Raw genomic sequence first — 25,781 nt, forward strand, 5'->3', positions numbered from 1 at the left:
TCTTCCAGCCCAATTCTCCAGCTATTTTAGCCGATCAACGCAATGTCTACGATGAAGGCTCTACAACATACCTCTCCCACACATACAGCCAAAACTTCGAGATAATATTTACGCCAATCTTCTCGTACCAGTCTAAACCCCACTGTGCTTCCGTCCACTCCCTCCTCTCATAGCAGAAAGTATCATGATCCCAAATCTCACCCACATCTCCATTGTACCGTACAAGCGAGTTGCCCTCAGCGATATGCCGAATCGTTTGTGCGAAGTCTGTAGGTAGACTCCAAATTGCCGAAGAGTATGAGTATGATGGCCGAAGATTTCTGTGTGGGAGATCTATACCGCTTAGCTGGAGCTGCATGCTACGAGCTTCTTGGGTAGCTGCGGCAAATTTGAGCATAGACCAGAATTCCGAAGATTCTCTTGCCACACCGTCGAGGACAAGTTGGAACGATTTCAACGGCATCCCATAAGAGTGTAACAAGAGTGCCTCTTCGATCCATGGGAGTATGGCCTTGAAACAATCAGAACTGCGGATATGCGCGCTCCTGTTTGCGGGAGACTGCGAAGAGCCTACTGGGAGTAGGTTTGTCAGAAGGCCGATGTGTCTCTCGATGCGCAGACGAGGATTCTCGAGACAGTATGGAATCAGTCCCCGCGCATGGCTTTCAGGGCGGGATACGGATTTGACATCTTCGTTTAGTACAATCGTTCGTATATTGTACCTGCGCTCTTTCGGCGTACGATGTACTGTCTCCGATCAGCAAGGTGCTCAGACAATTGATCTCTTCACTCTGCAAAGCATAATTGGCCATGAGGCCAAGCATGAGCTACACTTACAGAAGTCAACCGCCACGGCTGCAGCAGAAAAGTACCAACGGAGGAGCCCAGCATGGGAATGCTCTCTTATGTCCCGAAAATAGAAGATGCCGTCGTCCGTGACTGGGAGCAGGATATCTGATTCTCCAGGTTGACAAATGAGGGCCTCCAGTGTCGATAGCTCTTGGTCATCAGGCACGCACCATGGTACAGGATGCCAATGATAGATGTCGGATAAAGCCCCATTGACAAACAGGTTGTTCTGCATCACACCACCGATGGTCCTTCGCACAGGGCAATCACCTAGGCCGAATGTTGCACCCACAAGCTTCGCAAACCTTGACGGGTGCCGTTGTTTCGCTAGCATTAGTGCATAGTGAAGAGCATCGCTAAAGGATTGACTGAGGATGTCTTCGCCTGCTTCTTCTGACGCACTGAGATCATCTGTCTGCTGCGCAATCGCGCGCCGTAGAGGTGCCTGAAGCAGGTGCTGCGCGGAAGGGTAACGATCGTAAACGTCAACGTAATCCTCAGGTTGTAGTAATTCAGCAGCGCATACCAGCATGCGACACTTTTGGCGTTCGACGTACTTCAATACTGCGTCCCTATTAGAGCCACACAGCATTCTCAATAGATATCACTTACTGCATCTGAAGCGACCTGCCCGTGAGCGGAGACCCATGTATTCACCACCGTCGTCGATTGAACGCTTAGGGTAGAAGTTGACCTTTTCGAAGGCGCGGTCTTTCATTTCTTCGGCAGCGATGCGGCATGTTATCCGTAGGCCAAGCCGAACGACTTGCTTAGGTTCTGACGACGGGTTCTGGTACAACAGTTTACCGGTTTCGCTATCAAAGTGGTAGCCTTCCTTCTCCGTGAGGTAGTATTCGTAAATAACATCCCGGACCTCTCGAGGAAGGCGAAAGATTGGCGACTGGAGTTGAGCGGAGTAGTATTTCGTTCTTGGCGCGGTCATGAACGGGAATGTGTTCCAATGCGCAAACTTGTTAGAAGGCCTAGCAACAGGTTTAGAAGCCATGGCGATAGATTTCTGGCGTACAATTATCGAGCGACCTTGCTTTATACAAATCGATTAGGTCTCCTGATGTGCTCGAAGTTGATGACTCTTGTTCAGATCACGTAGGGAAGGCGCCGAGAACCATGGATCGCGACTGTAACATCGCGGAACGCTACCCTTGGGAGACATACTCAGGTAGTGACTCATGCGCGGTTATGGTACAAGCCAGTCATCACGACACTCCGCATCCGGATGTGTGGGACGATGACACTCTTCGTCCATGATTACGGAAATGGCGCAGACAGCAAAGGTGTCTTCGATCATGAACAAGGATTGAAGGACAGAAGCGGCAGCGACCGCAGCCCTACAGTAGAGCTTCATACCGATGTTCCGTGAGAATAATCAGCCTTGGTGTGACTCAGTCCCCTGAACCAAATACAAGTCTCTTTCGATGATGAACATGACGTCATAACCTGTAATGAGTGCATAGCTCAACGCACCTCATCTAGTCACATCATGTTCTACAAGTGAAGTGCGTCGAGGAAGGCAAGATTCGTACAGTTCTGGAGTAGCGTATATCAAGGATCCTCTTGACTACTGATACCACAACCCAAAGGCATCCCCATTCCCAAACTCTTGGTTGACGAACCCATCCGTCAGATCGCCAAAGTCAAACCCCGCATTTTCTTCGTCTGGAAATGCGGAATCATGCCGTCCAGTAGAAGCAAAGTCGTGCCCATACGCGCCAGCAAGAATCGTGTCGCTGTAATTGAAATCGCCGTCACCAACGCCCGCCATGAAGTCGTCGAAGACAAGTTCCGGCAAAAGAGGTGCATCCAACTCAGGCGCGTGGGTGAATGGCAGTGCAGTATCGAAAGCATCAGTGGCCTGACTCTGCGACTCGTAGTGATGCTGCTCACGCGATGATCGGAAAGTAAGCGTCCGTGCCAACTTCGAGAGCACATTCGGCCGTCCTTCGCTCGAAGTCGGCCTCTTCCTGCTCGCCTCAATCCCAGCATTTGGCTGCGCATTCCTTTTCCAGTGCGCCATCGTCAGGCCATCCTTGAAATGGTTCGCGACGTGCGTCTCACGATCATCCCATGTCTTCAGCACCTTCGCACAGAAACCGCAAACCCAGTTCTCCACGGCATGATTACCTAGGCCCTCTCGTCTCCAGAGATCGCGGGTGGTCTCATCTAATTTCGCTTTGTGGAAGTTCTTGACGTGCTGACGCAGGTGATCGGGTCGCAGAAACGTTCTTTCGCTTTCGTCCTTGGCCATGCACTCAGCTACGCGGTGGCATTCGGCGAAGTGCTTGTCGCTGGGGTTCGCTGCCATGCAGAACACACACGACGTAGACGCATCTGAACGAGACGATATGGTGAGACTAGGGCCAGTGAGCAAGCATGTCCACTTTCGTTTGGGTCGATGCTGGGTTTCCTCATGGCGGCGCCAGGATTTACGCGCGATATGTTGGTAGCAAAAGGTGCACTGCCACGTCTGCGATTCGCTATCGACATCATCGGTAGATGGAAGTTGTGATTTGGATGCGAACGAATGCGCTTTGGAGACCGAAGTAGGTGCGTTGACAGACTGGCCATAATCCTTCTTCTTGCCTCGCCTAGATGTAGTTGTGTTCGTATGGCTGGAGTCGTCACCTGTGTAATGAGACGTGACCGAATACCGACGATCGGATGGTGCCTCGAAGCCTGATGAGGTTTCTCGGTGCGGCAGCACTGTGGATATTACGCTAGAAAGTCGAGTATTCCGAGCTCCTTCATCTTCCGAGGCCGGGTTAGACGATTTCGCATCGAGAACCCTTCTTCGCGCTCGCGCATTAGTAAACCAGGTAGTAACCTGCTTCTCAGTGATACCACATTTCTCGGCCAGTGAACGCTTGGTCTCGTTGTCTGGATAAGGATTGTTTCGATGTTCTCTCAACCATTCTTGCAGGCATCGCGTCGCATGCGACTCGAGCTTGGTGGGTGGCCGTCGGGCGCAAGAACGTTTGACCTTTGATGGCTGGTCTGACGGAGTTGGAGATAGCAAGCCCGTTTTTAGAGTGCAAGAAGCACAGTTGACGGGCTGGTCTGGGTGAATGAGTGCCGATATCTCGCATGCAGAGCATCGCCCGGTACTCTTGGGTTGGGAGTCGTCTTCCGACGGAGTCACCTTCAAAGCGCCATGTCGAGGTGCTGCAGTCGTCGTCTTTGGTAGTTCAGCAGTACCCAGGACAGCTTCAAGCGTCTCAAATCCTTCACTCGTGCAGTCGTCGCATCTAATGTGCCCGTCGGGGTTGATGATGTTCCAAAGCTGACATCGGAGGCAATCGATACCATCACGCTGCGTCGGCACCAACGATTCGTTACTAGTGCGAACTTTCGCCGTGAACACGTCGACTTCCGTAGCCAGAGGCTCAGTCGAATTGGTGATTGCTCTCGCGCGAATTTCGTCTCCCAGTTCAAGGGTCACAGGTCCGCCAAGATTTGACTGATCGGACTGGTTGGAGGACGTAGGCAACGTTCCATAGATCGTGGAGCTTCCGGCCTGGTCAATCTGCTCAGCGTTAATAATTGCGCAACATGCAACATTGCGCACGATTGTACCTGGAACCCCTCATCATCTTCCAATGTGCCTGATCCGTACCCCGAATCAAAAGACCATATACTAGCGGCCTTACTCTTAGGCGGTTGGGATAACATCGTGTTGAAGCGCTACACTAATGTTACGGTGCGTCAAATCAACGTCTAGACGCCAAGTATCTATTGCAATACCGTCAATGGGACGTGGGAAGTGGACCGCGGGTAGAAATAACTAGACACGTTCCGCGACGACGCGCGAGGACAACCACTCGATCTATTCTGAGATACAGGGTGTTCGTGGCTTGGGCTGGACGCCTAACGTGTGGCACGACTGTGGCGTTGCTTTGCTATTGGCTCGAAGCCTGTCGTTGTCGGGACAGGGAGGATGGGTACCTCAGCCTTGCCTGAGGCTGAGTACATGGAGGGTTGTACTGTTTGCTTGCCACGCTATACTGAGCGTGGCGCTGACCTGGACTGGCGGTGCGCATCAGGAAACTTCCAGACAGGCGGTATGCACTATCTGTGACCAGTATGACGGGCCATGGAACTTCTGTTTGCGCGAGTGCATTTAGTGTCATGAACGAGATCTGTTAGAGGTCGTGGTGAGGAGTCGCCCGTCGCCGATACCAGACGTCATCACGGGGAAGGAACCAGCCTCCCGCGAATTGGCGCCGGGGGCTATCGCGTCACCACCTGGGCATGTTCAAATAGAACAACCCCTGTTCAAGCAACAATATGCGAAAACAAAGATCTTGGGTATTCATTTTTTCCATCTCTCGCCCTACCAAACAATGCCATAATGCTATGGCGCAATTTTGCGAACAATGTGTGTAACTCGAAGTAGAAGGAGAAGCGCTCTATAGCAGTGCGCCTGATCTTATCCATCCCATAACCAGTCCTAGTCCAGCCGCATGCAAAAGATCGTAAAGTCGTTCCATATATTCGTTCCCATGTGTTTTGGTCCTCAAGCGGCTTCTCCAACCACCCCGCTGCCAGCACCAGCGCCCTTGCACCAAGGGTGCTCGAGCACCATGCTGATGGTGATCCTTTTCTCCACATTTCGATCTAGCATCAGTCGCACAAGATCGATGCTCTCTTCCGACATGACCCACGGTACGCGGAGATCATGATCCATGATCTCGTCAATGGAATAGAAGGGGTTTTCTTTGTATATGATGGTGTAAAGGAGGATGCCAAGGGCCCAGACGTCTTGTTCTTTACCGCGGTAGGCTTTTCCAGCTAAGACTTCTGGGGCAGCGTAGTCTGAGGAGCGTTAGTATGACCATAAGGATTCGAGAGTGACGGGGAACATACCAATTGTGCCTACAAAGACGTCAAAGGGTCCGCTTTTGATGTACGCTGCGCTTCCAAAGTCGATGAGCTTGATGTTGCCTTCACCGTCGAGGACGACGTTCTCATCCTTGATGTCTCGATGTACGACCTTCGCTTTGGTGTGCAGATGATGTACCGCTTCTGCGACCTGAACAAAGATCTTACGGCACTCTTTCTCTTCCATGTTGACACGTAGCTCAATATAGTCGAAGAGGTCCATGCCCGGTAGACCGTGTGGTATCATCTCGATGTAGTAGTTGATGTCATCCTCGAAGAAATCGGCCATTTCCACAATGTTAGGGTGTTTAAAGCCGTCGCGGCGGAGATAGTCCAGGACGTGAATCTCGAGCGGCACAGTTCCAAGCCTTCGGTCTCGTGTCCACGTGTCGACCAAGATGCGCCGCTTCGTAACATACTTGATCACAACCTTCTTGTTGCTGTTCTTCTTGTATCGACATAGCTTGACTTGCCCATAGGCGCCTTGGCCCATATCCTCCAACACTACAAAATCATTGATAGTCTTCTTCTGGGATGGCTCATCCTGTGCAGGTGCTGGCGGCGGTGCCATGGCTCCTTTCTGAGATTGTTGCGGAGTATTAGGCCGCATGGCTTCTTGAATCTGCTGTGTGAGGAGTGAAACTGTAGGCGGTGTTCCTTGCGATTGATGTGATTCGGGTTCTTGTGGCACGGAGAAACTGGACTGGCCTGGCTCTGGTTGGCGGGGTGAGGGTGGCCGTGACATAAGGGGAGTCACTGGACCGATACCGTGGTTCGCAGCGTGCAGTTGCCTGGAGTATGTTATCCACAAAGCGTAGACCAGCTCTGGACCCTTGTTTGGTTTCGATGACCCATCTTCCTCTTCAATGACATTCTCATCAAATCGGGGTGACTTTTCGCTCTTCACAACTCGCATTTGCACGTCAACCATTATTTCTGATCCGTCGCGATGTAAGGCTGGCAGACCACTTGGTCGCAGGAAGATGGCTGCGGCATCTGCACTACCTTCCCGCATTGCGAGCAGGGCTCGTGCGCGACGAAAACTGTGTTCGGGAATAACGATCCCGTCAACCAGCTCTATCTTGTCCTCGTCTGTCATGACGTGCAGAATTCTGTCGAACGCGGGTATGAGCTTGCTGACGTGGATACCTTCAGGTCGCGGCTGCCCAAACAGAGCCGCGGAGAACACGGAATTGGAACTCGTAATTTTGAGGTCGTCGGACGATAGGACAATGATGCCGGCGATGTGAGGGAAGCTAGATATGCGGAAGGTAGGTTCGCCAGGCAAGGCTTCCACAGTCACGGGTATATTGATGCTGTTCGACGTGCGAGCTGTGTAGCTGCGGAACTCGTCAATGGAGTCGTAGTCTAGTACTCCAGTGTTTGTTCCTCGGAGTCGTGGTATACCTGGTATGAGACGCTTGAGATCCATGCCCCTCCGTAACCGATCGCTCCCGAAGACAGCTTCCGTTGCGCCCCAGCCCTTGGATACGCAGCCTGTTTCGTCGACCGTGATGTACACAACGTCTTCGGCGATCTCTTCAAGCACCCATATGAGACTGCCCCGCTTCTCTTTGACCCACAAGCTGGCCGACCCAGTCGAGCCGTCGCGTTTCTGTATCGGAATAACGTCTCCACAGAGTAGGACGCCCCTTGAGCCCTTGTGTTCATGGTTGAGCTTGCCGGTCTTCTTCGCGTTGTAGTATGAAGATCCACTGCCGTCGTCGGTTTGTGCTTTCCTCGCAGCTGTCACTCGTGATGGAGCCTTGCTCAGTAACCGCGCTGTGACACCGCTGCCGACCTTCAGATTGTTGTTGGCAGCCGATACTCCAGACGGCGCGTTCTTCGAGCCACTTTCAGGATCCTTCAGCTTGCTCTCGAGCCATTTCCTGCGGTCCTCACGCACAACCTCGAGGATGCCCAGCTTACGGACCTCCGCCCTTGTTACTCCAAATACCAAGCATGCCAAATCGTTTGCGGATGTGATAGTCCACGGCGTGTCTGTCTCGGTCGTAAAGATGGCCTGTGCTGCTGGAGCGTGTCGACTTCCGTGTCCATGCGGCGCTGAGCCCGCAGAGTGAGGCCCTGGTGCATTGCTGAAACTCGGTGGGAGAGTCGGTATGCTCGCAGGAGAAACGAGGTCTCCGATCTTCTCCTGGTCTCCGACCCGGTATGGCTGTGCAAGGGCATCGTGGAGCTGACTTTGTATCGTAAGAGGCGCGACGTCGGTGAGGGTACGTTTTAGTGCGGCTCGTTGGGGTCGTGCAGGCTGCGAGGAGGGTGGAGGTGGAGAGGCGGCCGCTACGCGTGTGCTCGACGCGTCGGAGGTCAAATCGGTACTCGATGAGCTTCGTCCCTCTCGAGAGTCTGACGTGCTGCTGTTATCGGCTACGTCGATTGTAGTCGCCCTGTGTACTGGGGGTCTCGCTGCTTCGAGCATGCTCTCTGGGCTCGCTGACCGATCGACAGTGAATCCCTTCTCGAATGGGTTCTCGCCGGACATGTCGGCGGGACCTGTCACTGGGCCCAAAGCACCCAGCCCATGGGCTCCTGTGCCATCTTGACCTATGAGGTTTGCCCGGGTCAGGAGCTCCATCATGCTCTGCACTTCTTGATCGCCGCTGAGTTTGGCTTGAGCGTTGGCTATGCCGGGATTGGTCGCAGCCCAGCCGAGCCTGTCTCGCATGAACTCGATGGAGCGCTTCAGCACATTCTGGCGGTTGTGTATAAACTCTTCGGATTGGGTCGCGAACGAGAACGAGTGCAGGGACTCCGAGGGAAAACGAGTGAGGTCCTCGCCAAAGGCGAAGGTCGGTGATGCGGGCGCTGTGGGCGTGGACTCTGAGGGGTGCCTCGACACTGGCGGAGTCGCGATGTTCAACGAAGCGGCTCGCTGGGTCGTCTGCAGCTGTCGTGGGCCTGGCTGTTGGCGAATGCGACGCAGGCCTGAAGAGCCTAGGCCGTGTTCATGCTCAGACACAATGGGCGACCTGGAGTATGTGTCAGCCGTTAGCCACGGAGCGGAGAAAGCTCCTGCCTGTCCAGCCTCTCGCACGTTGCACTCACCTGGCCATGCGGTCCAGCTGCCCTGCATCGATGCTCAGGCGCTTGGCCGTGTCGATGGGTGGCGGCGGCCCCGTCCGCCAGCTCAGCAGGCTGGATGTGCTTTTCGTCTTGACCAGCGGGGCATATTCGGAGAGGTGCTGCGACTGTGCGAACGAGTCGAAGGGTGCTTCTTCTGGTAGAGAGCCTGGCGGGGTGAGGGCGTCAGCAAGCAGATCCATGCAGCAGAGCAGTAGGTGGTCCAGGTGGCAGGCACGGCGGGTGTCTATTATCTACTGAAGCAGCTCGGTGCCGTTCCTCTCGCAGTCCACGGGTGCATTGAGCGGTGAAGCTTACAAAGCGGGCCATATCTCGCCGGTGGCAGAGGCAGACGCCGTGGAGGCAGTCGCGGGCATCACGACTCGGGGCAGAGGGTCACTTGACGTACCATGATCATTTGGCCTGCTCATTCCCTGAGGCGTACGAGCGCCTGTTCCCAGGCCTGGGCACAAGTCTCGGCTCGGTAAGACTACGCGCAGCGAATGACGACGAGAGGGCCAGTCTTGGTCTACAGGCACACAAGTCAATGTGTACTGACCCGGTGTCGCGTTGGGGGCGGCGGCGGTATCGCTTCTGGGGTACGGGTGCAAGATGCGCGGGCGGGCGGTGGTGCAAAGGCTTTGGCGGGGAATGCAGGGCTGATGGGGCTTGGGTCGGATATCACCTGCGACGGAAGCGGCTGTTCAGTAAGAAATGCGACGCGTGGAGCGGACTAGAGTCAAGGGTGATCAGTGGGCGTGTACAGTGAATGGCATGTAGTTACGTCGCCCGCACTATGGATGCGACTTGAGACGGCAACGGCGTTATTTGCATTGCGCCTACGCTGGCCCCGCGAAGTGCACAGACGATGCACCCGCCCTCGACGCTACCAGAGATCTGATCTACCATAGACTGGGGCGGGACACCATCATCATACTCCACGCCTGCCTCACCGCACGCTAGACGTCAAGGTTGCACAAGACTCCAAATCTGCTTTGCCCAGCTGAAACCTAGTGTCTACCATGCTTGCCATGTACAATGCTTCTTGCGGCGCATCCCACTTGTCCCACAAGCTTCCCCAGCCGGACCTGTCATCATCCGTCCGACAAGCCTCCGCTAGCCTTCCTTCTGACATGTGCTGCTCTGCCGCCTCTTCCATCGCTTTGCGCAAAGAGCAAACGTTCCGCCAATCTAGCCGACGTTCATGTCGTCATAGCATGCCCTGAACAACACTATATACACTACCGGCACCCAGCAACAATATGCACAGTGAATGTGGAAAGTAACAGATGTCACTTGTTCAATGGAGGCCTCTGAATTCTCTGCTCATCATGCAGAAAGTCGTGCAGGTTGCGACCACCGTGATTAGCTCCGCATGCCCCGGACAACACCATTGGCTGAACATCGCTCGCATGCATGCCGTGTGCTGTACCCATGCATTCATCCTGGAGATGCGAACTTCAAGCCATCAGTGTTGTCGAAGAGTGTCTTTGTGCTGGTTCCAGAAGTTCCTACAGCCTAGTCTAGAGTCAGCAATCGTCTTCATCACAGCCATTTCATAGACACACCTCGATGCATGTTGACCTGGTCAATCCACCACTCGCCAAAGCTATCGTCCGTGGCCATATCCGCTGCAGTTACTCTCTCCTCTCGTTTTAGTCCACACAGCATGCAGGGCTGCCGTGCGGGAATACCGCCCTCGGACTGCTTGAGTGTCTTCACTGGCATCGTCTCTTGCAAATCCGGTCCACGGTCTAGAGTGCCCGCCTTGATTTGATTTGCGCCAGACACGACATGGCGTAGTCGCCCAACCTGTTCTTTCCAGCTTCTGACCACGTCGGAAACCTCTCGCTCTTCTTTCATGTTCTCGCCCTTATCAATGCCCGTCAACTTCATTCCAGAAGTCGCTCGTGATGACGCTGGGCCAATTCGCATGCCTTGAGACAGATGTTGGTCTCGCTTCCAGCGCAATTTCCTTCCTGCTATGATGTGCGCCGCGACGTTTCCGAGTATAAGATAGCCCTGGAGGTAGGCAATCGTCGCGGGCTCCGCTAGTAGCTTGTTTCGCATGGGCAAAGGTTGGGCTGCCATGGGTTTGAACAACTTCTCCTGTGCTTCGGCGAAGAGAGAAGGGAAAAGTGATAGCAACACGCCGGGTGGTGGCACGTTCGTAGGAGGTAGTTCGCCTGCCTGTGGATCTGTTGTTGTAGGGGAAAGTATCGGAGCTGGTGTGACATTCATTTTGGCATTGCTAGTCGACTTCACGGCTTCGGGTTTGCTCGGTGCTTTACTAGGAATGGACGCCTCCCAGTCATCGAATTCATCCCATCCGTCATCTTCTTGAGCCACTGCGGGTGGTGGCACGGGTTGCTTTGGTTTGGCCATAGCACCAAAGCCTGTGCCAGGTTTCTTGTTCGTCGTTGCTTGAAGCTTTGAACCCCGACTTGCGTTAGCAGTATCTCTACTACTCGTGCTGGGTGGTTGAGCCTGTGCTATGCTCATGTCGCCTAGTAGGTCCACAATCGCCGAAGACGATGCCACGGGTGCCGTAGACTGCGTTTCACTCTCCTGTTCGCCTTCGAAATCGCCAAAGTCGTCATCATCATCAAGATCATCTTCCGCGTCGAACAAAACGCTTGGGTCGGCTGATTTCTTGGCCTTCACGATTGGCGCTCGATTCCATGTCTGCTCCAACGGCTGCGAAGATGATTGCGATGCAAATGCAAAAGGATCGTGGGTCGTTGAGGTGATGTTCCATGCATTTGATTGTGGTTGGACGACCGGAGGTGATGCAAATGCGAACGGATCTTGTTTGGCGGCAGGAGCGGGTTCTAGAGATGAGCCGCCCTCAAAATCGCCCCAGTCGTCATTGTCTTCGACAATAGACGCTTGTTCGTAAGTCGAACCAAAATTCTGAGTGTTGCTCGTTGAAGGAGGTTGCTGCGACGGTGTTGCTAAAGTCGGAGCGTTGTTCAGGCCGTTGAAGAAGTTGAAGTTCGATGCAGCAGGTGCACTTGTTATGGCGTTGGGTGCAGGCTGCGATTGCTGTTGAGTAGGAGGGGGGTCTGCTCCGAACTCCGCAAAAAGATCTGCCGACATGGTTCCTCTAGAGAGATTGTAATGTGAGGGCGTAGAGCGATGGTGACTTGCATGCGGTTAGTAGCCTTGGAAGTGATGGCCAGCGCTAAATCCAAAACAGTGGGTCGGTTCTTGAAGCCATCAACCAGCCACGGTGTTGGCTCAAGCACCGGCGCGGCAGGCATGTCTTTCCACACCGAAAAGTCCTAAACAGGTTTGCAGCCTACATCAACGTGAAAATATGCAAAGTAGATGATCCAACGTCAATGTAGGCTCCAGGCTGTTCATATTTTCCATGAGTGAGGTGCTTTTTCCAAGCCCAAGATGATAAGTACACGGTGAACAAAGCTCATCAGTCCGCGGCGAAACCTGCCTTGGTCCTTGGAGCACTAGAGGTGGCAACGAAGCGTGTCGCATACATGGTATTATATTCTGACAACTAGACAGTCCCTGAGTTGATGTATGCGTCTAGCTCCATGATCAATTCGTAGAAGTCGACACAACTTACAACCACCCGGGGTGGAAACCTCAAGGATAACGACATTGGGTCTACCAAGTCAGAGGAGGCAAGAAGCACGGCCAAGGGAGGAATAAGTCAAGACACCATCAAGTCACTCACGAATGCAGAAGAGGTGTTATTGTTCATATCCCACCCATGTTTTCATTCAGATCATTATGGAAACTATGGAAGGACGACGCCAGGACCCCAGACCGTTATGCATGACACGTTTCAAAAGTCATCACAGCTTTTCCGAAGCAACCACATCCCCAGAACCAGGTATCTAGAGACGAAAGAAGAGAAACAAGCAACCCAAGAAGAGAGCGCTTATTTCTTGGAAGCCTTCTGGGCGGCCTTGGTGACCTTGCCAGCCTTGTCGGCCTTGGCGACGGACTTGATGACACCGACGGCAACGGTCTGACGCATGTCACGGACAGCGAAACGACCGAGGGGAGGGTAGTCAGTGAAAGCCTCAACGCACATGGGCTTGGAGGGAACCATCTTGACGATGGCGGCGTCACCGGACTTGATGAACTTGGGGGAGTTCTCAACAGACTTTCCGGTACGGCGGTCAATCTTCTCGAGGAGCTCGGAGAACTTGCAAGCAATGTGGGCGGTGTGGCAGTCGAGGACTGGTGCGTAACCGGCACCGACCTGACCAGGGTGGTTGAGGACGATGACCTGGGCGTTGAAGGACTCGGCACCCTTGGGGGGGTCGTTCTTGGAGTCACCGGCAACGTTGCCACGACGGATCTCCTTGACGGAGACGTTCTTGACGTTGAAGCCGACGTTGTCACCGGGGACACCCTCGACAAGCTGCTCGTGGTGCATCTCGACGGACTTGACCTCAGTGGTGACACCAGCGGGGGCGAAGGTGACGACCATACCGGCCTTGATGATACCGGTCTCGACACGACCGACGGGCACCGTGCCAATACCACCAATCTTGTAGACATCCTGGAGGGGAAGACGGAGGGGCTTGTCGGTGGGACGGCTGGGAGGGTCGATGGCGTCAATGGCCTCGAGGAGGGTCTTACCAGTGGCCTTGGCCTTGGTCTCCTTCTCCCAACCCTTGTACCAGGGGCAGTTGGAGGAAGCCTCAATCATGTTGTCACCGTTGAAGCCGGAGATGGGGACGAAGGGAACGTGCTTGGGGTTGTAGCCGACCTTCTTGATGAAGTTGGAGGTCTCCTTGATGATCTCCTGGTAACGCTCCTCGGACCACTTGGTGGTGTCCATCTTGTTGATGGCAACGATGAGCTGCTTGACACCGAGAGTGTAGGCGAGAAGAGCGTGCTCACGAGTCTGGCCATCCTTGGAGATACCAGCCTCGAACTCACCAGTACCGGCGGCAATGATGAGAATAGCGCAGTCGGCCTGGGAAGTACCAGTGATCATGTTCTTGATGAAGTCACGGTGACCGGGGGCATCAATAACAGTGACGTAATATCAAAGGGGAAGTCAGTGTGTGTCTCGAATGCACTGGGTAGAGCCGGAACTTACTTGGGAGTCTCGAACTTCCAGAGAGCGATATCGATGGTGATACCACGCTCACGCTCGGCCTTCAATTTGTCGAGGACCCATGCGTACTTGAAGGAACCCTTACCGAGTTCGGCGGCTTCCTGTGAGGCTTATTAGCAGACTGAAGCCGGATTGGGAAAATTGGATGTGCGTCATGGTGTTGGGGTTCGCGAAAGCCGCATGCGGACTAGCGCTAGCGCGTAAAAGTTCGCACAACCCCACCACCCAAAAATGCCCCTCATCGCGATAAGCCGGAAATGGCTGAGCGCTCAAAGGTGCACTGGACGGTCGCGGATGCCCGTGTGAAAGGAGAGTGATGCCGTACCTTCTCGAACTTCTCGATAGTACGCTTGTCGATACCACCGCACTTGTAGATCAAGTCTGTATCCCATTGTAAGTTGTGTGACCCCGCAGGCGTTCGGAGAGGGAGGGCTTACGGCCGGTGGTGGTGGACTTTCCGGAGTCGACGTGGCCGATAACGACCACGTTAATGTGCATCTTCTCCTTACTGCAGACATTGTTAGTGAGCTGTACTAAGAGAGGAGGTGGCGGCCTAGGCTGCTGGAGTGGGCGATGTCGAGACTCCAGAGATCTGAGGCAGAAGGCGGGGGAGATAACTTACCCCATGTTGGCGGTGTTGTGTAGTTTGCTTTGGTGGTGGTGAGGGGAAGTTGTTTGATACTCAGATTTACAGCGCGCGGTGTAAGGTATGAGTTGGACGAAGAAGAAAAAGTGAGCGATGGAGGGGCTGGGTGTTGCTAATATACTTGGAGGGCTGAGTGGGTCCGTGCTAGTTTTAGGCGCTAGCCCCCCGTTGGGCTACGAAAACTCCTTCACTTGCAACGAATTCGACTGTGAAAGAGGCAAAACGGGTCCTGTTCATTGGCCCACATGCCATGGAGCCCTTCCAACCGCCCTGACCGCCTACTGTGAGCTCGCCACAGCCGCAGTTGCCTCACGCGAGTCTTTTGGTGCATCGTCATTGCTGTCCATCAGCCCTTTTCGTACCAGTTGATCCGCGTCACCTACGCGCTACAGCTTTTGCTTTTGCACAAGGCTCGATTGTTACCTTCATTCTCGATTCACTTTACCTGGAATAATAATCCAGTATGCAGCCTTTGCGCTGAAACCACCTCGGTGTCACTTTTGCCGCACTGCAAAACTTTTGGCGGGGTACTGAGATTGCCATCATACCGTGTACCCAGCCCCACTACAAGCGGAGTCTATTGTGGCCTTGTCGATGGTACCGCCCAGTTCCTGCACACCACCGTGTTCAATTTCCTTTCTCCGCTGATAGCCACTCCCTCTATTGCTTTTACCGCTACCTTGGGCATTGATGCTTATGGAGCCAGAACAATGGGTCTGGTTTGACTCACACGCGCTATCGCAGACGCCCAATATCAGAGGACCCAACTATCGTGGAACCGTCCTTTGAGCTGTTCAACGCCGCCCCTTGCCGGACGTACCGCAGTTGGAAATTCCACTGCCCCTTACATCACTCAGTGGTCTTGCTCAAAGGAACCCTGCTACGAGGGGATCTATCGGCATCCCGACACGGTACAAGCGTTTCAGTCTGATTCCGAGGAATGGTAGACTCCCAAAGCTTCACCGACAATCCTGCTGGCCACCAAAGACATGACATTCAGCTTGTTTGCACAGGCCGCCTTATTCAAGGAGGGAGCAAATCTGAACAGCCTGGAGCCTACGTTGATATTGGCTCACCTACTTTGCAAGGTTTTACCCCAATGTAGGCTGCAGACCTGTTCAGATTTCTCCTTCTATGAGGCGAGGTCATGTGCATCGGAAGGACATAAACATACGCAGTAGGATGTAACCCTCGCCGTATTCGATATATTCACCACTTTGGGCTGGTCTCTTCACACCATTAGCAGGATCTCGTATAGTATGATGCACAAATCACGATGGCTAATGTCAAGGGTTCTAAGACTTCAAGAAGCTATCGCTACATCGTTCTCTAGGCTCACTCGCCCACATTTACGACACCGAGCCACGACTTTCCACCACGCATCCGAAACGAAACGTTCCAACCCTACAACCCCGCTCCCCCTCACTGCGATCGCGCGTACCCATACAATATAACAGGACAAGGGAGAAGCACTTCTTGATTTAGATGGAGAGGACACTTCGTACAAGGGAATGGCGAGTAAGCCTGAGGCCTACATGAGAACAACAATACGCAAATGAGCGGATGTAGCGTCATTGTAGGCTTCACGGTGTCTAGGATTTCTCTTGATCGAGGTGAGTAGACTTTGCCGGAAACGCTATCATCCTACATGCATAGTAGGTGTGGGAAGCACTGTGGATATCCTTCATGCTCATTCGCTGCGTCCACTGGTCATACTCCGCGAGTATCAGGGTGCTGGATCGGCTCCAGGGTGGGAAGACAGAGGGCCAGGGCAATCGTCGCATACTCTTTGGAAGTATTCTCCGAGCAAGGCCCACACACCCAAGGCTTGGATGCCACGCAACACACTAGACGGATTCCTATGTAGGGACCTGTTCCGCGATTGTTAGACAGTACCAAGTCTCCGCAGCTCATCGACCAATGTATCACTTATGCTTCTACATCCCATTCTCTTTACACTAAAGCAAGAAGACTTTCTCTCTCTACACATATAGTTATTCTGTTATCTTCTGAGCTCTAGAACTGTATAGTCACGAAGCCACTACGTGATGAGCTCATAGTACAGAATTCAAGCTCTTTCTTCATCCATACGCTACCCCCGTCATGAATCTCCGCGACTGTGAGTAGCATGATACGGAAAGGATGTCTGCTGTCTTATGCGATCTATTGCGCCACTTTCTCTCGGAAGGCATTCCCATGAAGGGTTATCACACACTCATCGACAGGTACAACCAGTCAATGAATTGGCAGCAATAACTTCAGAGTCTGCAGAGGTCACAGTGAAGACTCACAACTCCGCTGTCTCGATGCCAGCGTGATAGCAACACTTGAATCATCTCAAACCGCGTCAACTACTATACTACGTTCAGAAACGCGGGGATTGAGGTTTATGGGACCAATCGTGCCTTTTACAATGGTCATTTGTTCTCTTCTCATTCATGCGTCGGACAAACAGTATCGAACGGCGGCAGCGTTTGCGAAGCGGCCATTGCGAGAGTGTTCGAAGGAACAATTATTGGCTAGACATACATTGGACGGACTTGGAAAAGTGATCCATTCGTCAAAAGATTTACCGAGGCGGCTGGTAGTGAAGCTGAAATCAGCGTCGAGAGAGTTGAAATACATATTGACTACTTCGATTTGGCTTTCCCACATAGGCTCATTGTGAATGGCATGTAGCTGCCGCGTTTTGTGGTGTCGCAGGCTAGTGATCAAGTTTCGTCGACGCGTATGGCCTGGTGAGAAATGTGGCAGACCTTCATATCATGACGTTGTTGAACTAGAGGTTCTGATAATACGGCGGTCGTCGCATCCTGAATAGATTGAGTACATCGTTTAGATCCCAATAGTTATCTTATCACTGTGGCTAAGTGGGACACTCCGGCACCTACAACTAGTCTACCCACACGTCGTTCAACAGCCACTGCTGTCCAGCCCATTGCTCTTTCACGACCGGCCAGATGAGTTCTGGCGGCAGAACAAAGCCGCCACCTGCTTGATCTTGAGGACTCAGCTCCATCGTCCACGAGTGGTTCGCGCCATGCACAGCATAGTGGTGGTCTCTCGAGTTACCGGTTGAGAAGTAAAGAATCTGACATCCAGGACCGAACTCGTACGTGCTGTTCTTTGTGCTAGCAGCCATGATGGCGTTCGCAGTACCATCAGCAACCTCAAGCATGCGAGGAAGGGTCTCCGGGAGCGGGTCGCACGAGAAGCCATAAGGAGTGAGAATGAGCTGGCCGTACGAGTGGAAGTCGATGAATGACCGAATACCAGCGCCTGTCTGCGCTAGTTGGGCTGAGAGACTGTCCATGGCTTGGTTTTCAGGCGTGTCACCTGGTGCTTCTCCGCGGTATGTCTGGCCACAAGGATCAGGTGTTGACCCACCCTCTGGTGGCTCAGCATCCCACTCGTACTTCCAGTTGCGGTTGCCGTCAGTACCAAGGCAGGTAGTGTTGATGTTTGGGCGTGGCTGACGGTTCTTGCGCCATAGACGGTCGTTGGTTTGCGTGTACAAGAAGCCATCGGGGTTGTGAAAGGGAACCAGGTAGAAGTCGTAGTAGTCCAGGAAGGTGGTCACATTGGCATCACCCTTCTTATAACCGTCGATCAGTTGGTAGGCCAGGTACTCAATCACTATTTCGATTAGCTAATGTTCACATGAGTAGCGATGCACCATCTTACCCATGGTCGATATCCACTCTCGGGCATGGACTGTCGCATGCCAAAGGATGACTGGCTTCTCTTCTTGCTTTCCGTACCCTTTCTTCTCGTCTCCATGAAGATGGAACGCCCAGATGGTCCGGTTCTCGTAGCTTTGTCCAATTGGAAACTTTTTCGAGTTCTTGGGGAATGCCTTGACTAGATCGTCCCAGTATTGGAGATGGTCGGCATACGGACGATAGGTGTCAAACCATGAGAGATCTGGCAACTCTCCACGCTTGTGTAGGCCCCTTTTGTATACGACTTCCTTATCAGTCGCGCGTATGTAGTGGCCCAAGTCAGAATTGACAAGGCGAGCCTTCAGACCCAGAGCGTTGAAGGAGTCGACCTCTTCGGGTGGAATAGCGATGGACAGGGTGTCGCGAATGGGATGAGTGTGGTATTGGGAGAAGCGCTTCCCGAGATCACGAGCCTCGTCAGCAGAAGACGGGGTGACTGAATAGACGTGGTAGCCATCGTAGCTGGCTTTAGCACTGCGCGTCACAGAGCTGTCACGAGGCTGGAAGGGAGACGCTGCAGCCAATTGAGCGGCGAGCAACACTTTCGTCCACTTCATGATGCACAAGAGTCGAGTTCAGTGCTGACAAGAAGCCTCCGCGGTCAATCCGAAGATATTATATACCCATCCATGGATGCTGTCAGAACCTTATCGTGCGATGAAGGCCAAGCAAATGATGATGCAACGGTTCGAGTTCATATCGCAGTTTCGCATAGAGATATCGCCATGACATCCGGCGCTTGCTTCATAACGAGTATGCGGAGTGTCGTTCAACGGCAGCCAAGAAGACGCCGAGACGTTGAGGTACCTTGGATATCACCAGCTTCCTGATCTGGTCTCGCCGCCAAGGAGTGCGACATGGTACGTATCCGCCTTCCCCTCACTCCGGGTATACTGATAAAATTACGAATCATGCTCCGTGCGGTTCTTGGTTCTGCGGGGCGCTGCTATGGTACACAATTTGAAGGGAGTGAGAGTAGACTCATGTTGTGAGTTATTAAACCAGGCTCGCGAGAAAGCTGGAAAAAGTAGAAGGACCACTTCTGAGCTTTATGACGTCGTGCCTGCTTCTACATTGATAGAGTTTGGTGTTCCATCAAATGCGCGCTAGGTACGAGCAGAGCTAAGCAAAAAGAGCCTCTGCCTACCACATCCTTTCATACAGGCAGCAGGCAGGCAAACAAAAAGAAGTTGCGCCTATGCGTGTCCTGCAAAGACAAAAAAAAGAATGCTCTTGCGAGCTGCTGTGTGACCTAACCAGGGGTCGCTTTTCTTGGCGTTAGCGACGGTATTCGAACGTGGGCTCTGGGAGCTACTTACAACCTGGAATCTCTTGATATCGAGCGAATCGTAGTCAAGCGCCTTGCCATTGGGCCATTAGGCCAGTTGTACTGCTGATGGAGAGCAAGCCAAATTTTCCATACATATACACGAAACAAACAGAGATTGTACGATCGCGCTAAAGCGCGGGGCTACTCCCACATGTACAGCCAAACGTCACTAGCCCCACCATACCTCTCCTTCAATTCGACGCACGTATCTTAGGCACCTACCATGACAGCATCCATCATGGCCGTCACACACCAAAGACGCCGCTCGCTGGCGCAAGGTAACAGCGCTATAACCTGAAGGCCGCCCTTCAAGCAGGAGCTACTTCCGCAATTCCCATGTGTGGCTTCCTTCCATCCAAGACATACACTCCTCAGCCTCAACAACCAAGACCGACAATGTCTACAAGCAAGACTGAGATATACACCGCGCACTACGACAGCAATCAGTTTGTGGTCGGAGGCGGCGTCGCGATCTTTCACCTCGCGACGAGTCGTGTGGTGATATGCAGTTGCGTTCATCGAGGACGAAAGTTCTACTTCCTTCCCAAGGGCAGACGCGACGCCGGCGAGGAGAGCGGCACGGGCGCAGAAAGAGAAGGATATGAAGAAGTACGCGAGAAAACAAATCCTTGCAGCGGAATGCGTACTAATCGCATGAACAGTCGGGCTACCGTAACCGTCTTCTCCCTCTACCCACCGTACATCGGCAGCCGCAAGCCCACCCACGCGTCCACGCTTCCCCACAGACTGCCGAACCAGTCTCTATGCAACTCATGCCTCTCGGTACGCGACAATACATAATCTACTGGTACATCGCCGAGACGCTTCCTCCAAACCTCGAGACCCTGCTTGAGACGGAAGCCGGCGCAGTATACAAACCGCCACCAGCATACCCTCAGAACCTCTCTCTACGCGAAAGGATAAAACAAGAACCTGAGGGATACGAGCCAAGACATCATGAGAACACGGGGGTAGATGAGCTGGAAGTCACGTATGAGAGTCATCTCGTGAGCGTGGAGGAGGCAATGGAAACGCTGGGGAAGGAAGGCAGTATGGGTCGCGTTATGGCGGAAGTGGTGAGGAAAGGCTGGGAGGGAATACAAAGGAGATTCGACATGGAGGACGCTGCTACGCATGAGAGCCCGGAAGCAGTTTGATGCACACGAAAAGACGCGACGAAGGAATGATTCCAGGAAGTTTCCTTTGGGTCGGACAACTGCTACAGCGATAGTGTCACTCGTATCCACGGTCTTCGTCCGCAGTCGACTAGAGCTTATCAAGTGAAATGCCCAACACTACGAATTACGCAATCTCAGTAACTTCAGAATCATAAAATCACTCCCTATCACATCAACCCCATCCATCAGCCACACCCACCACGTGTCTTCGCTACCGCAACACTCCCCCCGTCCAACAAACCTCGCTTCAGCAGAGCAATCTACCTCACCCCACAACGTCATGCGCGTGTTATCAGGATTAAATGAAGCAACCCCGCCCCGCGCACGCGATAACCGTTTTCTCAAATAGTGGTAGCGACGGAGCATTTTCTTGAGCCAGGTAGCAAGAAACCTGCTCGCGCCGGCTCTTCTTATATTGCATTGCCCCATCCGTGCGCGAGCACGGCGTATATTCGCATGCAGCGGGGACGCACAGATGGCGACGGGGTGTTTTCTTCATTTGCCGTGTGTCGCACATGAATGATGTTCATGGGTTGTGATTTGAAGGACGGTAATGGATGATTCGTTTGATGTGCGGTGTGTAAGTAGGCAGAAGCTCTGGACCTCGACAGCATTCGTTGCGGGTTGACCGGCTAAGCGACCAAGGCCCCTGCTCTGTTCTTCATCCTCGTGGGCAATCCTTCAATATTAGCCAAGCGTCATACGAACGTCAATTATCACGAGCATCTGACAAAGACGTGATAAATTTTCCGAGGCGCAGCAGTATGGTCGTGGTTGGTGGAAACGTTATCTGCACATGTAGAGGCTCGGGAGGTGCACGGATGGGGAATGCGGACGTTGAACATGCAGGACGGCTCGTGTTGAAGGTCAGGTCTGGATCCTGAAGGAGCTGTGTGAGTCGATGAGGGACTAGAGGCGGGGTTTGATAAAGAGCCGGTTGCTGAGGAGGTGTAGTGATAGCAGGTGTGTTATGATATGTTTCCAAGACGGGTAAGTCAGTTCTTCCAATCATACTTCTACCAGCTCTTTTGTGTACGAGATACAGCTTTCGACTTTAGTCCGGTATGACGAAGTCCGGACGCATACAGGGATTGTTTGCGATCGTTGAAAGTCTAGGAGTAAAGAATCCACTGTTCGAGATCTGAATTGTTTGAAGACTGTGATTACGAATGGAATGTGGTGGATCTAGCTGCAATGCCCATGAGATCAATGCGAGGTGACAACATAACGTGGGAGTAATTGCGCAAACGTCTACAGGGTCGATGTGTTGCTCCGGATCCTTCTGAGGAAGATGCAAAGGTACGTAACTGTCCGATACCGTGGTGATGCGAGTTGGTAGTACGTTTTGGTGAAATATCCGGTCACAGGTGGCTGCAGCTACACCAGCTAAAGATCGGGATCTATTACCCCCGCCAGCTGCACGCTGGACTTGCTCGGATACCTCTCTGGCATCATGAACTACGTATCTCTGAAATCATGGCGTTTGTTGAGGTCCAGTCAACGGAGTTGACACTGCCCATACGTAAGCAGTGCAGACCAACATACGTACTCCGTCAGCACGATGTACATCTACAAGCATCGCGACGCGGAAGTCTTGTCCAGACTTGAAGGACGATCGACATATCCGTTTGCTCAGCTGCAAGCCTTCCGTTCTTTTCATGCACGGTATTCAGCCGCGATCTGGTGTTCGCGCACCTTCGGATCTCCTCACATCGTCCGGATTGCTGTAGAGCTACAGCGACTGGAGGAGCGTTGTGCAGTGCAGCATGAAGGCGCGCCAGCATCGATGCCTATGGATGAACTACAGCGACTTGTTGAGTACAGATGAGGCGCTTTGAAACAACCGGGCCGTTGTATCTCCCAGCGCTCCCGTACACGGGAAGGCGCACTAGAAATGCACAGCGCGCGGGTGGCAAGCGCCGGAGGCCTATGGTCGCTGAGGTATCATAAGAAGATACCGAATAAGAGTACGCGGAATCGATTCTATACGAGGGTTTCAGATAAGCGTTCGTGATGGAGGAGTTTGTTCGCTCGGCGGACGCGCGTCGTAGTCGTTGGGCTGCGGCAGGATCAGGTTGCTCACAGCCAGCCGTCGAGCGAAGGCGGATGGAAGATGTTGCTGATGCAGTATCGTCCCGTCGATATACGCATGTTGTGTGTCAGGGTGTGCAACAGGTGTCCGAATCGCAGCAGGGGCATGAGATTCACTTTCTAACGATAACGCTAATGCAACTCACTACTAGGATCAGGGTATGCCATGTCAGGAAAGAGCGATGAAAATCGAAACGTTGTTGACTTGTCATCAATTCTGAGGTGATAGAGATATGTACACCATCAGTCAAAGTAGACGCCTTGAACACCAAACAAGCATCGCCGTGCTCGTGAAAGAACCGTTGTGGTGACGTGATAACATTGATAGTTAGCCCGAAGGCGCGCCCGACCACATGAATATTTTGTCTTCGTGCCTGCTCCACAGGATAAGATACAAGGAGTGTAAAAGGAGACCAAATCAAGCGATGATGCGGTAAAGAAAAGAAAAGTAATGTATACAGCGAAGTAGTAGATGCAAGCATGTCCTCATTAGATCCAACATTGGTCCTTCCAAACATGATAGATTGCAAGGCTAGAGATCAATGGACGAAGGGTATACCCATGTGACGAGACCAGAGATGAATAGGGAGGATACGTTTACCACGAGAAAGACTCCTCGCGGAAGTCGACGTTCCACTGGGACTCGCGATTGCGGACGGAGCGACGGAGCTCATCCGCCAATCCACCAGTACCGCAGGTGCTGACACAGGCAGCACCAATACCCTCTTGCATCTCCTGATCGACCAAGGCTTGGACGTTGGGGCGACCAGGGAACATCTGGACACTGGAAGAGGGCGAGTGGATCTCCTTGGTGCTGCGAGGGCGAGTGACGAAGAGCAGAATCTTCAGGATCTCGCGGCGGCGTGGCATGGACAAGATTTGTGTCATCCATGTACGGATCCATTCCAAGTGCTCGGGCGATTGGATGATCCAGACGAGTGTGAGTCGGCGGGTGGCAACAGTTCCGTTGGCGTAACCAGCAACGATATCACGAACGTGGGGGACTTGGTGAGTGATACCGATACCAGCAGCCCACAGCATGACAGTTCCATAAGAGCTTAGGTCTTCACCGCCTGTCATATGATGTTAGCATGGGTTATGTAGATTGGATTAATATAAGCGATAGTTAAAAGTCCGGGGAAAAACAAGCTTCGGTACTTACCATATGGGCCCTCGACATATGCCGAAGTGGAGAATCTGCCGGAAGCAGAGAGGTCGGCTTTTTTGAACAGCTTGTCGGTAAAACCAGTTCGTCGGCGAATAATGAAAGACATGCTAGTCTTGTGGTGCTCGAGGATGTCTTGGCGGTTCATGGGAAGACCCTTCTCATCGGCGACGGACGAGGCAATAGTAAGATCTTCCTCTTCCTCACTCCAAGCGACAGAGAAGGGATGGTTGGTCCAGAGTCCGACGGAAGGAATGTACAGGTAGGCGTGCTGGCCGGGGCGGAACCTCCATGGGCGAGCCATGCGGACGGTTACACGAAGGGCGTCTCCGGGGAGAACTTCAACATCGCAACCGGTACCACCGTTTCCAACGTTGCGCGTGACGAGGCGAACGAATCTCCAGGTTCGCTCCATGACCCAGAGCGCGAGTACGCCGTAGAGCATGAACTGTTGCGGGCGCTCCTTGAGGTGGACCCATACGGCGCCGAGCGCGATAGCAGCACCGACAATGTGGCCGTGCAGGAAAACCTCGTAGAAGGAGTGACGCACTGGGGACGGAGACTGAATCAGGAGGAAGACGAATGCGACGGTTCCCTGTGGATGTTAGACGTTGTTGGTACTGGCTTGGTACACGACTTACGATGAAACCTGTCATGATGAACTCGCTTCCAGTGATGGAGGCTTGTACGGCACCCCAGCCCTCTGCAAATTTGTTAGCATCGCAATGTTATGTCTGACCGGGCAAGCTTACTGGTGTGGACCTTGTTGGCGATCCAGCATACGGTGTGGGCGATGGCCTCAAGGATTACGATCCGTCCGAACCAACGGTGGATGAGGTTCATGGTGTCGAACGAGATACCGGTAAGCTTAATGATGGGGTTGTTGCGACCAGCAAGTAGGAACAAGGGGATCATGTTGATGACAGCCATGATACCGGAGCGGCTGAGAAGTTCACCGGCTCCGGCTGAGAAGCTGCTGTAGTCGATCTTCCATACACAGAAGCCTACGTTGACGGCAAAGTAGCCGACAAGGAAGAAGCTTTGCAGACGGCTGGGCAGGGTTCCAACACCAATGGCGGAAGAGAGCTTGAATTCGCGGTGGTGACGGGTGCGGAACAGAGGCGCATCGAGGCAGTGCTTCTTGAAAGCTGCGTAGGTCCTGTTGGGGATGGCGAAGTATCGTTGGGTTTCGTTGTTCAAGCACGTGACGGTGCGGATGTAACGGACGAAGAAGAGGATGACTTGGTACATGAAGAAGACGACAACAATGATCCACCAGATGTATCCGAGGTAGTGCTGGACGTCGAGGTTCTCAAGACCAGCAGTCGGGTCTTCCTCTTCATGACCCGCACGCTTGGAGAAACCACCCATAGTTTGGAGGAGAGACATTGTCGTTGATGGAGCGGTAGGTGACGGGTAGGAGTCCTAGGGGAGGGGGACGCGGTCTAGAAGGTGTGCTTTAAGGATCCAGGACGGTAGGGTTGAGAGAGTGGACTCTGTCTTGGCCAGCAAACGACAGACGGGGGTAGGTGGGAAGAAGCACAACGGCACTTGTTCCGAATCGGTGATGCGTGAGTAGGCTAGAGATTCACTCGGATCGTGGCGATGATGTGGTCGTGCGTCGTGACCGGCTTCACTATAGTAGATTGGGCGGGCTGGGTTCAGGCGCAGGAGGCCAGGGTGAACGGCAGGCGCAATGCAGGCTCAGTTGACGTCGCCGGCGGT

At 53.2% G+C, this 25,781-nt stretch overlaps 9 protein-coding genes across 9 annotated transcripts; 1 reads left to right on the top strand and 8 right to left on the bottom strand.

Moving 5' to 3' along the window:
• Nucleotides 1-696: 696 nt before the first annotated feature.
• Nucleotides 697-1,855, bottom strand: J4E92_001569 (uncharacterized protein; the record flags this gene model as incomplete). The annotated part of the gene is made up of 3 exons (XM_051492980.1): nt 697-747; nt 941-1,413; nt 1,462-1,855. The coding sequence occupies 3 exons, from the start codon at nt 1,853-1,855 to the stop codon at nt 697-699; spliced, it is 918 nt and encodes a 305-aa protein (XP_051356211.1).
• Nucleotides 1,856-2,428: 573 nt separating this feature from the next.
• Nucleotides 2,429-3,713, bottom strand: J4E92_001570 (uncharacterized protein; the record flags this gene model as incomplete). The annotated part of the gene is made up of 2 exons (XM_051492981.1): nt 2,429-3,455; nt 3,709-3,713. 2 exons carry the CDS (start codon nt 3,711-3,713, stop codon nt 2,429-2,431), a joined length of 1,032 nt encoding a protein of 343 aa, XP_051356212.1.
• Nucleotides 3,714-5,380: 1,667 nt separating this feature from the next.
• J4E92_001571 (uncharacterized protein) lies at nt 5,381-9,029 on the bottom strand (the record flags this gene model as incomplete). Its single annotated transcript, XM_051492982.1, has 3 exons — nt 5,381-5,679; nt 5,731-8,735; nt 8,812-9,029. The coding sequence occupies 3 exons, from the start codon at nt 9,027-9,029 to the stop codon at nt 5,381-5,383; spliced, it is 3,522 nt and encodes a 1,173-aa protein (XP_051356213.1).
• A 1,342-nt stretch (nt 9,030-10,371) lies between these two features.
• J4E92_001572 (uncharacterized protein) lies at nt 10,372-11,925 on the bottom strand (the record flags this gene model as incomplete). Its single annotated transcript, XM_051492983.1, has 1 exon — nt 10,372-11,925. One exon carries the CDS (start codon nt 11,923-11,925, stop codon nt 10,372-10,374), a length of 1,554 nt encoding a protein of 517 aa, XP_051356214.1.
• Nucleotides 11,926-12,730: 805 nt separating this feature from the next.
• TEF1_1 (translation elongation factor EF-1 alpha) lies at nt 12,731-13,801 on the bottom strand (the record flags this gene model as incomplete). The annotated part of the gene is made up of 1 exon (XM_051492984.1): nt 12,731-13,801. The coding sequence occupies one exon, from the start codon at nt 13,799-13,801 to the stop codon at nt 12,731-12,733; it is 1,071 nt and encodes a 356-aa protein (XP_051356215.1).
• Nucleotides 13,802-13,902: 101 nt separating this feature from the next.
• Nucleotides 13,903-14,551, bottom strand: TEF1_2 (translation elongation factor EF-1 alpha; the record flags this gene model as incomplete). Its single annotated transcript, XM_051492985.1, has 4 exons — nt 13,903-14,025; nt 14,250-14,305; nt 14,362-14,432; nt 14,547-14,551. The coding sequence occupies 4 exons, from the start codon at nt 14,549-14,551 to the stop codon at nt 13,903-13,905; spliced, it is 255 nt and encodes an 84-aa protein (XP_051356216.1).
• Nucleotides 14,552-17,463: 2,912 nt separating this feature from the next.
• Nucleotides 17,464-18,849, bottom strand: J4E92_001575 (uncharacterized protein; the record flags this gene model as incomplete). The annotated part of the gene is made up of 2 exons (XM_051492986.1): nt 17,464-18,206; nt 18,255-18,849. 2 exons carry the CDS (start codon nt 18,847-18,849, stop codon nt 17,464-17,466), a joined length of 1,338 nt encoding a protein of 445 aa, XP_051356217.1.
• A 1,169-nt stretch (nt 18,850-20,018) lies between these two features.
• Nucleotides 20,019-20,779, top strand: J4E92_001576 (uncharacterized protein; the record flags this gene model as incomplete). The annotated part of the gene is made up of 2 exons (XM_051492987.1): nt 20,019-20,231; nt 20,285-20,779. The coding sequence occupies 2 exons, from the start codon at nt 20,019-20,021 to the stop codon at nt 20,777-20,779; spliced, it is 708 nt and encodes a 235-aa protein (XP_051356218.1).
• Nucleotides 20,780-23,488: 2,709 nt separating this feature from the next.
• On the bottom strand, nt 23,489-25,445 carry J4E92_001577 (uncharacterized protein; the record flags this gene model as incomplete). The annotated part of the gene is made up of 4 exons (XM_051492988.1): nt 23,489-23,964; nt 24,054-24,651; nt 24,698-24,759; nt 24,809-25,445. The coding sequence occupies 4 exons, from the start codon at nt 25,443-25,445 to the stop codon at nt 23,489-23,491; spliced, it is 1,773 nt and encodes a 590-aa protein (XP_051356219.1).
• Nucleotides 25,446-25,781: the final 336 nt, after the last annotated feature.

The sequence above is a fragment of the Alternaria infectoria genome (assembly GCF_024043175.1).
Source record: "Alternaria infectoria strain BMP 0036 chromosome Unknown scaffold_2, whole genome shotgun sequence".
In the NCBI taxonomy this organism is placed as follows: Eukaryota; Fungi; Ascomycota; class Dothideomycetes; order Pleosporales; family Pleosporaceae; genus Alternaria; species Alternaria infectoria.